General features: G+C 37.8%; 1 protein-coding gene across 2 annotated transcripts in view; it reads right to left on the bottom strand.

The window, feature by feature from the left end:
* Positions 1-4,971: 4,971 nt before the first annotated feature.
* The window catches only part of LRRC58 (leucine rich repeat containing 58), a 33,487-nt gene continuing 22,705 nt past the window's right edge, over positions 4,972-15,753 (bottom strand). Inside the window, exons 4-5 of one of the 2 annotated variants that reach the window (XM_072613901.1) lie at positions 11,218-11,381; positions 4,972-8,973 (exon numbers count right to left, since the gene is read on the bottom strand). In XM_072613901.1, coding sequence (XP_072470002.1) covers positions 8,965-8,973; positions 11,218-11,381 — 173 coding nt within the window. In that variant the 3' untranslated portion in view covers positions 4,972-8,964. Of the gene's footprint in view, positions 11,382-15,753 lie in introns of both variants that reach the window. The other variant, XM_072613899.1, reaches the window with a different exon arrangement.

The following is a 15,753-nucleotide window of genomic DNA, read 5'->3' as shown; positions in this document are numbered from 1 at the left end:
GAAAAGTTTCAAGAATTACAAATATTGTCTTTCCATGTAGGAATGTAAACAGTTCAACTTTAGTAAGTCCCTTATGACTTCTCTTTGCTGTTCTCCTTTTCATTCTCCTTTTCATTCTTGTGTTTGAAAGTCAAATTTTCTTTTAAGCTCTGGCCTTTTCATCAAGAATGCTTGAAAGTCCTCTATTTCATTGAAAGACCAATTTTTCCCCTGAAGTATTATACTCGGTTTTGCTGGGTAGGTGATTCTTGGTTTTAGTCCTAGTTCCTTTGACTTCTGGAATATCCTATTCCATGCCCTTCAATCCCTTAATGTAGAAGCTGCTAGATCTTGTGTTATCCTGATTGTATTTCCACAATACCTGAATTGTTTCTTTCTAGCTGCTTGCAATATTTTCTCCTTGACCTGGGAACTCTGGAATTTGGCCACAATGTTCCTAGGAGTTTCTCTTTTTGGCTCTCTTTCAGGCGGTGATCTGTGGATTCCTTGAATACTTATTTTGCCCTCTGGTTCTAAAATCTCAGGGCAGTTTTCCTTGATAATTTCATGAAAGATGATGTCTAGACTCTTTTTTTTGATCATGGCTTTCAGGTAGTCCCATAATTTTTAAATTGTCTCTCCTGGATCTATTTTCCAGGTCTGTTGTTTTTCTAATGAGATATTTCACATTATCTTCCATTTTTTCATTCTTTTGGTTTTGTTTTGTGATTTCTTGGTTTCTCATAAAGTCATTGGCCTCCATCTGTTCCATTCTAATTTTGAAAGAACTATTTTCTTCAGTGAGCTTTTGAACCTCCTTTTCCATTTGGCTAATTCTGCTTTTGAAAGCATTCTTCTCCTCATTGGCTTTTTGAACCTCTTTTGCCAATTGATTTAGCCTATTTTTCAAGGTATTATTTTCTTCAGCATGTTTTTGGGTCTCCTTTAGCAGGGTGTTGACCTGCTGCTCATGGTTTACTTGCATCTCTCTCATTTCTCTTCCCAGTTTTTCCTCCACCTCTCTAACTTGATTTTCAAAATCCTTTTTGAGCTCTTCCATGGCCTGAGCCCATGGTATATTTATTTTGGATGTGTGGGATACAGAAGCCTTGACTTCTGTGTCTTTCCCTGATGGTAAGCATTGTTCTTCCTCATCAGAAAGGAAGGGAGGAAATACCTGTTCACCAAGAAAGTAACCTTCTATAGTCTTATTTTTTTTTCCCTTTTCTGGGCATTTTCCCAGCCAGTGACTTGACTTCTGAGTTTTCTTTCCACCCCCACCTTGTCTCCAGATCCTCCCAGCCAGCGCTTGGGGTCTGAGATTTAAATGCTGCTTCCCAACCTCAGGGCTTTGGGCGGGGGCAGGGCTGCTATTCAGTGTGAGATTAAGTTCAGCTGCTCAGGTGGGGGCAGGGCTGCCACACAGGGCTCAGTTCCCTCAGGGGGTTTATGCACAGACCTTCAACAATGGATCCAGGCTCCTGCCTGCTTGGGGAGCCCTGGTCTGCTCCCACCCCCGCTGCTGCCTCCCAAGGGCACCTGAGTTATGGGGGCACCCCACTCCCCTCTCGGCAAGCCGAGAAGACCCTCTCACCAACCTTTGGGGCCCATGGGTGGAGGGACCTGCCCGGCTGCTGGAGATTCTGTCCCTGAAGCCTGATTGGATCTGCTGCTCTCGGTGCTGCATGGCCAAGGCAGGGCTGGGCTCGGCTCTGGTCCACAGCGCAACGGACCTTTTGCGCAAGAGGTTTTCAGGGTTCTCTGGAACAGAAATCTCCTCCGCTCCGTTGTTCTGTGGCTTCTGCTGCTCCAGAATTTGTTGGGAGTTCTTTTTTACAGATATTTTATGGGCTGTGGGTTCGGAGCTAGCATATGTGTGTCTTTCTACTCTGCCATCTTGGCTCTACCCCCCAGGAACTTTTTTTTAAAAAAGTTTTATTCTTTAATTAGTCCATTACTTATGCCTGTTTTTAACCATATGATCTCCCTCACTCCTTGTAATGAAGGATAATTAAGTAAAAACAGGTAGCTATGTGGGTAGCATGCAAGGCCCAGAGTAAGGAAGTCTCACATTCCTGAGTTCAAATCCAACTTCAGACATGTAATAGCTGCGTGACCCTAAGCAAGTCACTTAACCCCGTTTGCCTCAACTTCTTCACCTGTAAAATGAGTCAGAGAAGGAAATGGAAAACCACTCCAGTATCTCTGCCAAGAAAATTCCATATAGGGTTACAAAGGGCCGGACACAACTCAATGACTGAACAATAAGGTGTTAAATGTTTTCTATTCCAAATCTCTTCATTTTGTAGATGAGGAGCTACTGCCCAGAGGTGCTGAAGTGATCTGCCCATGGTCTCACAGGCAATCAGCAATAAGGTTACTTTCTGCTCTTAGTTTTCTTGACTCTTACAATTATTCTTCATCGTCTGAAGTGTTCTTTCATCCTGCATTTTTTAGATATCTCACTCCAGCAAGTCTACCTGCTACTCATCCTTTAAAAATGAGTGTGCATTAATGGAAGGAACAAGAGGCTGCAGAATTATAAATTTCAATTCTAGATTCAGTTCTGTTGCAAACTAGCCTGGATCTCTTTGAAATAGGGACTGTGGGCAAAACCTTCCAGGAAAACTGGAAAACAGTATGGCAGGAACTAGGTAAAGATTGACATCTTACACCATACACAAAGTGGGCATACGATCTAAACATAAAGGATAATACCATAAGCATATTAGGAGAGTAAGGAAGTCAGATCTATGGAGAATAAAGGAATTTGTGACCAAACAATAGAGGGGATTACTAGATGTAAAATGGACAATTTTGATCATATTAAATTAAAAAGGTTTTTTTTTTTTGCACAAACCAAACCAATGCAACCAAGATTAGAAAGAAAGAAAACTGGGAAACAATTTTTACAGTCAGTGTTTCTGATAAAGTCCTCATTTCTCAAATATATATAATAGTGAGTCATTTCTCAACTACATAGAAAACTGATTCAAATTTATAAGAATACAAGTCATTCCCTAATTGTGATAAATGGTCAAAGGATATGAACAGGCAGTTTTCAGATGAAGAAATCAAAGTTATTTATAGGCAGATAAAAATGCTCTAAATCACTATTAAAGAAGTGCAAATTAAAACAACTCTGAAGTACTACCTCACACCCTTTCAACTAATATGACAAAAATAAATGATAAATGTTGGAGGGGATGTGGGAAAATTGTGATGCTAATGCACTGCTGGTGGAATTGTGAACTTATCTAAAGAGTCTGAAGAACAATTTGGAATTGTGCCCAAAATGTGCATAACCTTTGATTCAGCAATACCACTGCTAGATCTATATTCCAGAGGAAAAACAGCGTTGGGGGGAAGGACCTAGTCGTACAAAAATATTAGCAGCTATATTTGTGGTGGCAAAGAATTGGAAATTGAAGGAACGCCCATCAGTTGGGAAATGGCTGAACAAGTAATGTGTGGTGGATGATTGTAATGGAATACCACTGTGCTACAAGAAATGAAGAGTAGTAGGGTGGTTTCAGAAAAATCTGGGAAAACTTGAAGTGAGCAGAAAATCCTAAAGGAGCTATGATGAAAAAATGGTATTGACTCCCAGAGAAAGAACTAAATGGGAGTCTGAATGCATATGGAAACATGCTATTTTTTACCTTTTTTTTCTTCCTTTGGATTTTCACGATTAACATGGTAATGTTTTGCACGATTGAAAATGTATAATCTATATCAAATTGCTTCTGTCTCAGGGAAGGGGGAAGGAAGGGAGGAAGAAAATTTATAATCCCAAATTTTTAAAAAAATGAATGTTAAAAATTGTCATTACATGTAACGGGAATTTTTAAAGGGACTGTGTCAAGGAGGATGGCTTGGAAATCTAGTCCTGTCTCTGCCACACTGTAGCTGTCAATTTGGGAAAGTCACTTAATTTCCTGGACTTTTTAAAATCACTTTTAAAATGAGGGGAATGGAATAGAGCATCTGAGGTCCATTTCAGCCATTGTATTCTAGGATTCTGTTAAATGACTTTAACTCTGGACTGGTTTTTGCAAAATGAGGGTGTGGTGCTAGACTTGACCTTTTTTTGGAGAGAGATAAGGATGATGTGAAGGCTACATGACCACATGTCTGGAACTTTGTAAAAGAAATTTTTTGCCAAGTATAGGCTGGACTCAATGGCTACTGAGGTCACTTACAACTGAGATTCTGCAATGCTGGAAAATATTGTGAAATCTGGAGCCTAGAAATCCCTAGGAAAGATCTGAGGGTTGGATCAGCACTTTCTGAGGGTGGTTAAGAGGAAGAAATGTGTATTTCTTTAATAGGTAAACTATATGGTGTCCATTATTGGCTGGATCCAAGGGAAGTCTGTTATAATAAGGGAGATTCCTAAGATGGAACAGAAAGCTAGCAGAACAGCTACTGGGGTGAGGTAGGGGAAACAGGGGGACAGTCAGGTTATAGACGAGGAGGAAAATTGTTGTAGAGATAACAGCTCCCCATACAAGTAGAGAAAGATATATCAACCATAAGTAACAGAATGAAGGGGTCAAGAACTCCAGTCACCAAATTCTTGACCTATTATCTCCAATATCCAGAGATAAAGAAATGTGTTTTTTCTCCACCTCATTTCAGTCATCCATGGAATTAATGAGTCTTGTTTTTATCTCTTTTTGGACATGACCTATCTAGCAGTAAAGGCTTTATCATCTCTACATTCAACTTCTAGAACTTTGTGTAATGTCAATCACTTTATGGATACTAAAATGATTTGAGAATACATTCAAAATTACTACAAATCTAGTCTGCTCACTGAAGACTTGAAATGGTTTGGGATGGAGGATAGAGGCAAATATAAAAACTGTTACAAATCAGCCTCGCTGCTTTCAAACTGAACAATGTTGCCATTGAGTTTTATGCGCTGAATTCTATCTTTGTATCAAGACAAGCATTATTACAATGGTGAAAGTATTTTTAAATTAGATGTAAAAATAAAAAGGCATTTATTTTTTTCTTTTAATGTGTCAAGTCACAGTTCAATGAAATACTATTACTTTTCTGCAATACAAAGCCACCTTCCTAGCAAAACACCTTTAAAAAAACAAGGCATATTATTAGATAAAGCAATTCAAATACATGTTAATACAAGAAATTTGTGATTTTGTATTATAAAAAGAAATAAAGAAAACAAAAGTACAGTTATGTAGGACTGAAAAAATTCCTGGCAATATAAAAAAGGAACCATTTACCAAAATTAAGAACACATCCTGCCATACATTTGATGCCTCAAACTCAAAGAAACTTGAATTAAAAACTCAATGTTGAATCGTTACCTTAATTTATTAGCTTCGTTCCTTATTGCCACTGATATTAACAAAAGGAATTCTTTTCACTATCCCATTCTTCAAAATTTCAAAACTAATTAAGTGATTGGATCATGACGTACAATACATTTAAGGCAGAATATTTTTGCAGGAGAGCCACTGGTAGCCTGGATTTTTTACACAAAGTTCAAGTGTTGGTTAATCTATAAAATGCCTTCTAGTGGATGACTATACCTCTAATTAGGTGCATTCAGGAAGGCTACAAACTTATCAACTGTAAAAACAAAGATCTTCAGGTATGCTGAGAAAGTGCTTATCTAGATCTGCATTTTTTTCATCATCATGCCAATCACATTCAGCTTGTGAAAAGATTTTTGAGACAGATTAGGACAGAATTAGATTTAGTAATTCTGATGTCATTTTCGTGAGCCTTCTTCTGAGATGTAGACCATATTTAGTAGACCATCAATTAGAATAAGCTCAACTTTTCCCCAGTTTCTTTTGTCTGGAATTCATAAGACAATACAGTCACCTTGTTCAGTGTTTCTAAGCCCAAACTACACTGGGCACTTAAAATGACCAAAATTTCACTGGACTACTCTTCCTATCCAAGACTAAGAGCTCAAAGAATAGGAACTATGAGCAAAAAGAAGAGAGCCACCATGGGAGGAAGAAGGCATAGGGAAGAAGGGCCTTTGCTACCAAGAACTTTGTGGACTGATAAAAACTTACCAAACTCCAGGACGCTGATTCATGAACCAATGACTGGGAAACACCCTGGAAAAGGTCATTACCACTCTGAAAGGGAATCTTTGGCCTGTTCAGTCCCTGAGCTGTTTCTCTGCCCTTCCCCCTATCAAAAGTAATGCAGAATTTGCCATTCTTTTATCTCTTGATTTGGCTACCAGCAGTAAAAACCAGCATATGTTGAAAGAATCCTCTTGAGTCTGAAATATTATAATCATGAAATCACATTGTAAATTCCTAAAAGTTTTATAAAAAAGCATTTTAGAGAAATGCCATAAGGGAAATGTATTCAAAAAATCTTAAGATGCCAGTTATTTTTTTCTCTCTTGAAACTTAATGGATGATATAATCAACATTGTAAAAATTATCTCTCTAAGAAGAGTAAATGGTGTATTGAGTTGGAAGAAGGGGAGAGTACACAGAAGGAAAAACTTCCAATTCTGGTTTGAAGAGGAAAGGATCTTCTTAGGTTTGTAATCAGGTCAGTTTGGGTCCCATTGAATTTCATGATGCAATTTTACTGTGGTTTCTTAGGACAGATAATATTATCAAGAGGAACTATTTCTCCTCTGTTTAAAAGTATATGAATCCAAGCTGTGGTTACTTACAAACAAGCCCCTCACCCCACCCCCAGATTCTGGAAGATTTTACTTTTTGTCTTATTCACTTCATGGTGAATCTGGCAAGTCTCCACCACAGGCTTTTTTTCCAGAAGCAAAAGAGTTAAAAATGGAAATAGATGCTCAAAATAATATTTTATTAGCTTCTGGATTAAATAATGTCCTCAAGGGAAGCCACCACATCTAAGATTATGTAAACTTTATGGCACCCAAAGCGGTGAGTGGTTCAATACATGTCTGATAAAACTGATTACCAGTTACAAAGTATCTTATGCTTCAATTCTTAGTAAATATGGACTATGGAGGAACAGAAAACAATAAGACATACATATACTTGTATATTATAAACTATTTCATACTCTTTTTTGATTACAGTATTTACAAAGGAAACTAATGTAACAAGATAATACAATTTCTCCAACAAAAAGAAAAAAGTATTACTATTTAACAATATAAATGTTAAGTGTTGGGGACTGCTATTACCTTTGACTAGTAAACAGAAACTTGTCCTCCTATCAGATTGTCTGTTCATTAGTATTCATTCAAGGCACTTGCGATTGCATATAACCCTATAGCCCTGGTCTTGGACTCTTAAGTCTTTTGTTGGGGAAAAAAGGCTTTAGAGCCAGCCTTGCTTTCTCGAGCTCTAGCCCTGGGGTGATTAGGAGGTTCCAAACATGTCAGCTCTCCTTATTATGGAATGTATTCCCACCAGGGCTAGATCTATCATTTGTTTACAGTAATAGTATCTGAACATGTCATTATACTTAAATTACTGTGTTATTATGATTTTAAAATAGTACTTTTTACCTAAAATAGAATAGTACTGAGATGGTCCAGAGGTATTTGAACCCTGATTAGTAGATGGACTGACTGAAAAAATCAACTTATGGTTTTCATGGCTAGTTTGGACTACATATATTAAATAAAAAGTAACTAAAATTTGGACTAACTAGGGAGAAGGGCAATCTAATGTAAACTTAACATTTAAAAAATAATTTTACTGTTAAGCCTATATAACGCTGCCAAAAGTGGTACTACTCAATACTTAAAAACAGGTGTCAAATTGTGATTAGTGCATTTTTGTAAAATAGCTAATGCTAAAGTGCTTTAAAAAGACATGTTTCCTTTAAGTAGGTCAAACCTTGCATAGCCTCATAATTTGATTCAGCATTCCTCTTTTCTTAAGATTACACAAAAGTAAACAAACTTCAGACTACCTCTACCTTAATGATCACAAATTCCAAATTAATGAGGTCTTGCTTCTTCCCAAAAGCAGCATACCAACTGTTAAGCAAATCCTATTTCCCAGTGACTTTCATTACTACATCAGAGATGGGAAAAATCCCTTAGAAGTACACCAAATGGAAAATTGATGATAAAAGTTTAAGATATGCCAATTCTTTGATATAATGGACAATATACACTAGAAATAGCATTTATTTTCTGGGCTTTGTTATCTCACTGTGGCCTTTGTCCCACTTCTATCTCCTACCTCCAAATCCCCTTTTCTCTTATCCATGAATTCAAAATATCTAACAGGGTTGGGTTGTACAATGTGACATTCCCCTAATGGGTAGGAGTTGTTATTTAATTATGGATGCACCGCAACCAAAATCTGGCAATATAAATGAACTAAACGCTCAAGGTTCCCTATATGAGCAATTCTGTGAGTCTGAAATTCTGTAGAAAAATTATTAAGAATAAATGATGCCTCTATATTATGTGGTGCTCATTAAATCAAGTATAAGCTATTAGACTACTTCTTCTACTAGAATGCAGTCAGGGCTGTCAGTGTGACTCCAAAAAACAGGAAGACAAGATTAATATTACATATTTGACTACCTCTATAACAGAGGTTAAACTGAGGGCAAGACAAGGAACATGTTCAGAAAAGCTGTGGGAATTAGTTTCCAGAGTATGCTTAAGAACGATACAAACTAACATTCTGAAAAATGCATTCTAAAAATTTGAAATAATCTGGTAAATTGCACAAAAAATTTTTTAACTTTATAACAATAGCTAAACTTTATGAATTAGAGAAAACTTATTTCAACATAAAAATGTGTTTTTTTGGTTTTAAAAAAATGCCAAAAACAATATACTTAAAAATTATAGCTTAACTATAGTAATACAACTATAAAAATTTAAGAGACAGAAACTCATTTCACCATAGAGTAAACTCTAGATATTATTGAAGAACTGATTATTTGGACCCTGGCCTTCACTTCCTTTGTATCCTCCCCATTCTGCTGGTTGCTTTGCCTTCTGGATATATCAGTGGATCGCTAGCATATCTGCCAGAAGGAAGACAGTGAAAAGAAGGTCAAACTATCATCTATTAATTCATGTAAAAAGTTTGGTGTGAGAGAAGATCAAAATTAATAACCCCAAAACATCATTTTCAGTCATCTGTTGATTCCATTTACCAAAGATGATTATAAACTGGGCATATATCACATGCAGAGAGTACTCCCAAATTCGTACAGAAACATACCACTTTTGTTCACACCCACTTTGTCACAGATCTATATTACAAACATGAAAATCAATTATTTTTCTGGTTGTACCTGAAAAAATTTACATGAGTGGTCTCACTTCCCTAAATGGGAAAATGTGCTTTCATGTAAAATACTGTAGCTGCATTAACCATCAAAAAGCATATATAGGAATATGTGTCATTTTTAGCCTTAAGGTAATTAGGAAATGAGGAGAGTCTGAACTAAGGGAAAAAACTTGGTCCCCATTAATTTCGTAATCTTAATTATTATCGAATATTATATTTCAATGGGATAAAGGCCATGGTAAGACACCAAAGTCCAGAAAATAAACACTTTGGGCATTGCAACTAACCAGAAACCTATTTCTAAATGTTTCTAAACTATTTAGACACATCCTCAATTTTGGGCTTTCATCTGGCAGTTTATTATTCTGGTTCACTACATAAATTCTTTCTTCATATTTCTGTCCCATTCATGTTACCATAAGCAGTACTTTATACCAAAGCACACTACGTGTGTAATGCTCTCTGGTAAACTTTCCAATACAAAAAAGTGCATAAAATAATTACATTATTTGGTATAATATTGCCAAGTGAGAGGCAACCTGGTTAGTGGAACAAAACACTGCCCTGGGAGTTAGAAGAGCCAGACTCTAGTCCTTGGCTCTGCCATGTAAGTCACTTAAGGCCCAAGTGGGAATAATATTCATTCCTGCTTCTGCTTCTTTGCAGAACTGTGGGAAGAAGTAAATGCAATCATGGGAAGGCATACTCTTGTGTGCTACATAAATGTCCAGCATTACTATTACTCCATGACATGTGCACTAGACATACAACCCAAGATTGTAATGTTTGTCTTAGTTTCCCTTTTAAAAAATACAACTAATATAAGAATCTAGCACAGGATGTAAATGAAACAAGATAATTTTAATTTGGCATTATGAAGAAGACCTCAACTTTCCTCAATGAATTTTGCCTTCTTATTTTACTAGAGGCAAAAATATACCTGCAACTTTTCATATATTCTGACTTTTCCATATTGGAAACCAGCATGCTGCCTCTTAAGGAGCAAAGTGATTTATCTACTAGTAATCTTCCTTGCTTAAAAAGGGAAGGGGGAAAAATGGAAGGCAGTTATGAACTTAGATTATGGTTAGTAATTTATTTGCTTTCCTAGCACTGTTAAAAAGCACATTTTAAGATTCCTTGCATAGGATACATAAATAAGGCTACAGGCTGTGGGAGCACCAAATCTGGGATAAGCTGCCCTGTATCCTTGTCAAGCTGAAGGCACGATATACACAGCCACAATAAAGAGGTAGAATGAGATGGAATGAGGATAACAGCAGCAATCGAATAAGGAAAAAAGGAACAGAGGTGCTCAAAAACTAGGCATAAATTATAGTCTTCCAACTTTTACCGTAGTTTGAAGGTCCCAAAGGACACATGGTGTGAGAGATCCTGTAAAACCATTTGAGAATCTTTACAAACAGATTTTCCATGGAGGGGGAATAATCCTAGGATTGTGGTACAGTGGGGTGGGACACAAAGACGACTGATAATTATAACACTGGGTTTTTCCTTCCATTTCCAGCTCAACCTTTCCCCCCCAAGATTACAACAGTCATAGTTTATCAGGGTAGTGGCACCTCAAAATAAACCACTTTGCTACATGCCATTTCTCACATACAAAAAGAAGCAGGCCATTGATCACAATGTCTTTTATAACAGATCTGAAATGGCAGTTCTGTGCAAACTATATATTCAAAGAATCCACATATGGAATGAGTAATTCCTGTTGAATAAATTGGCACAACACAAGGTGTGTCCAGATCATCTCCAGGTGAGCCATGAGCACACAAGATGAAAATGAGGTTATGAATCTCAAATTCTCAAAATCTCTTATTGCTTTTTCAACAACTTCAAGTTATAGCATTGGTTTTTCTAACCACTTCCATTCAGTCTTCGTGTTTTATTCACACTTCTCTAAATATTTTCATCCAAGAAGAACTTTCTGCATCCTGTGGGCAGCAACACTCGCCTCATCTTCTGAGTCAGACTCGCTCTGGGACGTGGAGCTGTGAGAAGCTGAGCTGCATGGGGAAGAGCACTCTGGAGAGCACAGGTAGTGCATCAGTGGGAGCCGGTACTTCCCGCAAAAGTCCACAAATTTGATTTGTCTAACGCAGCAATCAAAGTAGACACCTGCAGGGGAGGAATACAAAGCAATCATTAAGTGAATTTTGGTTTGCTTTGAAAAATGTGCCCTGTGGTCCAGGAAGCTCCTTCTGCTGGGAAATATGAGCACAAGAAACATTTTTTTTATCCCATCAATAACTGAAAACAAGGTATTTCCTTGTAAGTATCCAGTTATATGTTAGACTAAACTTTTAATAAGTGGGTACTATGTATAGAATCCTGGACTAGGGTATGGAGAGACACAAATTTTAGCTGTTCCTCCTCTTATGGATGATGGTAATAACTAGCACTTATATAGAGTTTTAAGGTTTGCCAAGTACTTTTACATGGTATCTGATCCTCACAACCATCATGTGAGGTTGATGCAGTCTAACATATTTGTGTAGCATTGTTGTCGCTATCAAATATCAAAGAAAAAATATTATTATAAGTAATAGTTTTGCTCTTGTACTTTAGAGCTTCTTATGCTACAGCAGAAAACACAGCATAAAGGCAGATTTGAAGGAGTTACTAAAGGAAGAAAAAAGGAATAATGATATGAAGTTTTCTAGATAAGAAAGGATTCAAAAAGAGATTTAGAATTTTAAGCAAGCAAGGACACCAAAAAACTCAAATTGAGATGGTTCTTGCCCTGGAAAAGAATGAATTTCCACTTCTTTTTTCTTTCGTTTTTTATTTTCCTTTCCTTTTTATTCCTGCGTTCTTATGTTTTTCTGGTGTTGTGATGAACTGGCCATGCAGAATGATCAAAGGATAGATAAGACAACCTAGGTGCTACTGGTATTCACAAAATATAAAAAGGCAGAGGAAGGCCCCTGGTATATTACACTACAGTGGATTTTGGGAGTATGTAGAGAAGAACCAAACAGGCTGAAAAGATATGGAATGGATTATGGCACCACTGGAAAGAGTACCCATACTGATGATGAACTCACATATCCACTGAAGTACTGATGAATGAATGACACCTACAATTTAAAAACAAAATATTCTCTGTAGCAGCTTAGGTTCTTCAGAAGTAGTGATAAATTCAACAGACAAGCAGTATGTTGAAGATATAATTACAAACATGACAAATGAGCCAATAAAATGAGTGGAAGAATAAAACAAAGCCTTCTAAAGTGTTCTGAATCTTCTGGGTTGGCAACAGCATGAAACTACGATCATTTCTCTTCGGTTCAATTCATTTCAAATTAAATGATTATTACATGTTAAGCTGTTATTCTAAGTGGTGTATGACCTGAGAATATATCCAGTATTAAAAATAAAGGCATTCGGGGGGCACAGCCAAGATGGCAGAGTAGAAAGATGCATATACTCTAGCACTTCCCCCACAGCCCATAAAATACCTATAAAAAATGACTCTCAACAAATTCTAGAGCAGCAGAAGCCACAGAATGATAGAGTGAGAGAGATTTCCAGCCTAAGGTAACCTGGAAGGCCAACAGGAAAGGTCTACCCCATGGGACACTGAGGGGAGTGGAGCCCAGCCCTGGCCATGCGGCATAGGGAGGAATAGGACCAGAAAAGGCCTCTGGGATAGAATCTGCAGGAGAGAGAGTCCCAGATCCCTCAACCCACAAGCGACAATAAAAGCTTCAAAGGTCAGCATGGGAGGACTTTCCCAGCTAGGTGAGAGGGGGTGGGGTCCCCCCAGCACTGGCCCCAGGTAGCAGCAGAGGCAGTAGCAGCAGTGGGTGGCAGGCAGCAAAGGTGGCCTTGAAAGCAGCCTGGGTCCATGGTCCAAGCAGCTTAGCTTAAAGTCTCTGTGGGAAATGAGCAGGAGATCTGAACCTCAGCCCTCAGTGGTGGCCTGCCCTCTGTCTAAAGCCCCTGGGGGAATTGAGAAGCTGATCTGAACCTCAACCCTGAGTGGTGGCCCCTCCCCTACCCAAAGCCCCTGGGGGAATTGAGCAGCTGATCTGAATCTCAGCCCTGAGCATGGTCCTGGGGGGAGGAGGAGCACTAGGACCCTCCTCTTGACAAAGGATTCAGAAGTCAAGTAACTGGCTGGGAAAATGCCCAAAAAAGGGAAAAAAAAATAAGACCATAGAAGGTTACTTTCTTGGTGAACAGTTATCACATTCCATCCTTTCAGATGAGGAAGAACAATGCACACTGTCAGAGGAAGTCAAGGCTTCTGCCTCCAGTACCTCCAAAATGAATATGAAATGGGCTCAGGGCATTGAAGAGCTTGAAAAGTGAATCAGCAGCTTGCTAAAAGAGAAGCAAAAAAAAAGCTGAGGAAAATAACACCTTTAAAAATAGGCTAACTCAATTGGAAAAAGAGGTCCAAAAAGCCAATGAAGAGAAGAATGCTTTAAACAGCAGAATTAGCCAAATGGAAAAGGAGGTTCAAAAGCTCATGGAAAAAAATAGTTCTTTCAAAATGAGAGTGGAGTTCAGGGAAGCTAATGACGATATGATAAATCAAGAAGTTACAAAACCAAAAGAATGAAAAAATAGAAGATAATGTGAAACAACTCAGTGGAAAAAAACAACTGACCTGGAAAATAGATCCAGAAGAGACAATTTAAAAATTATGGGACTAGCTGAAAGCCATGATCAAAAAAAGAGGCCAGACATTATCTTTCATGAAGTTATCAAGGAAAACTGCCCTGATATTCTAGAACCAGAGGGCAAAATAAATATTGAAAGAATCCACTGATCACCTCCTGAAAGAGTCCCAAAAAGAGAAACTCCTAGGAGCCAAATGTCAGAGTTTCCAGGTCAAGGAGAAAATATTGCAAGCAGCTAGAAAGAAACAATTCGAGTATTGTGGAAATATAACCAGGATAATACAGGATCTGGCAACTTCTACATTAAGAGATCGAAGGGATTGGAATAGGATATTCCAGAAGTCAAAGGAACTGGGATTAAAACGAAGAATCAGCAAAACTGAGTATAATACTTCAAGGGAACAAAAGGTCATTCAATGATATGGAGGACTTTCAAGCATTCTTGATGAAAAGACCAGAATTGAAGAGAAAATATGACTTTCAAACACAAGAATCAAGAGAAGCATGAAAAGGTAAAGAGGAAAGAAAAATCATAAAGGACATTCTAAAGCTGAACTGTTTACATTCCTACAAGGAAAGATAATATTTATAACTCTTGAGACTTTTCTCAGTATTTGGGTAGGTGGAGGGATTGTATACACACACACACACACACACACACACACACACACACAGTATAGGTTAAGTTGAATCAGAAGAGATGATATCCATAAAAAAATAAAATTAAGGGGTGAGAGAAGAAAATATTGGGAGGAGAAAGAGAGAAATGGAATGGGGCAGACTGTTACTCATAAAAGAGATAAGAAAAATCTTGTTTAATGGAAGAGAAAAGAGAGAAGGTGAGAGGGGAAAAGTGAAGCTTACCCTCTTCACATATGGCTTAAGGAGGGAATACTAAATTTGGTATGAAAATCTATCTTACACTAGAAGAAAGCAGGGGAGAAGGGGACAAGTGGGGTGAGAGGGATGACAGAAGGGAGGGCAAATGGGAGAAGGGAGCAACTAGAAGTAAACACTTTTGGGAAGGGACATGGTCAAATGAGAGAATAAAAAAAGGGGGGAACAGGGTAGGATGGAGGGAAATATAGTTAGTCTTACATAACATGACTATTATGGAAGTCTTTTGCAAAACGACACATATATAGCCTGTACTGAACTGCTTGCCTTCTCAGTGGGGATGGGTGGGGAGGGAGGGAGGGAGAGAAGTTGGAATTCAAAATATTAGAAACGAATGTTGAGAATTATTATTGCATATAACTGGGAAATACGAACTACAGGGAACAGGGTATAGAAATTTATTTTGCCCTACAAGAAAAAAGATGAGGATAAGGGAAGGGTGGGGTGTGACAGAAGGCAGGGCACATTGAGGGAAGGGGTAATCAGAATGCAAGGTATTATGGGGTGGGGGGAGGGGAGAGATGAGGGGAAAAACTGGAACTCAAAACTTTGTGAAAATGAATGTCAAAATCTAAAGATAAATATATGAAACTACTAAAAAAATAAAATAAAGGCATTCTAGAAAATGTATTGCCTTCCTTTTTGTAAGTCCTAGTTCAGTGGTCAATAAGTCAAGAATAAAAATGTCCAAGAATAGTACTAATTTTTGTTCTCACCAAACCCTCTCTAGTTGTAGCTAGACACATCTTTATCCTTAATGTTCCTATTCTTGTTATGAGGACACAATGTACTAAAAAGAGGCTTTTTAAAGGAATCCCTTAAGGTAGAGAAGAGGGTGTTAAGGGTTGTCTTATGGGGGGAACAAAAGGCACAGAATATATTTAGGATTTTAAGCAAGCAACCTGTTGGTGATGTCTTGCATATTTATTTGCCATTTCAAAGAAAGATTTATTGGTAAGGCT

Source organism: Notamacropus eugenii, chromosome 5 (assembly GCF_028372415.1).
Source record: "Notamacropus eugenii isolate mMacEug1 chromosome 5, mMacEug1.pri_v2, whole genome shotgun sequence".
NCBI lineage: Eukaryota > Metazoa > Chordata > Mammalia > Diprotodontia > Macropodidae > Notamacropus > Notamacropus eugenii.
This window is presented reverse-complemented; position numbering and strand designations above follow the sequence as displayed.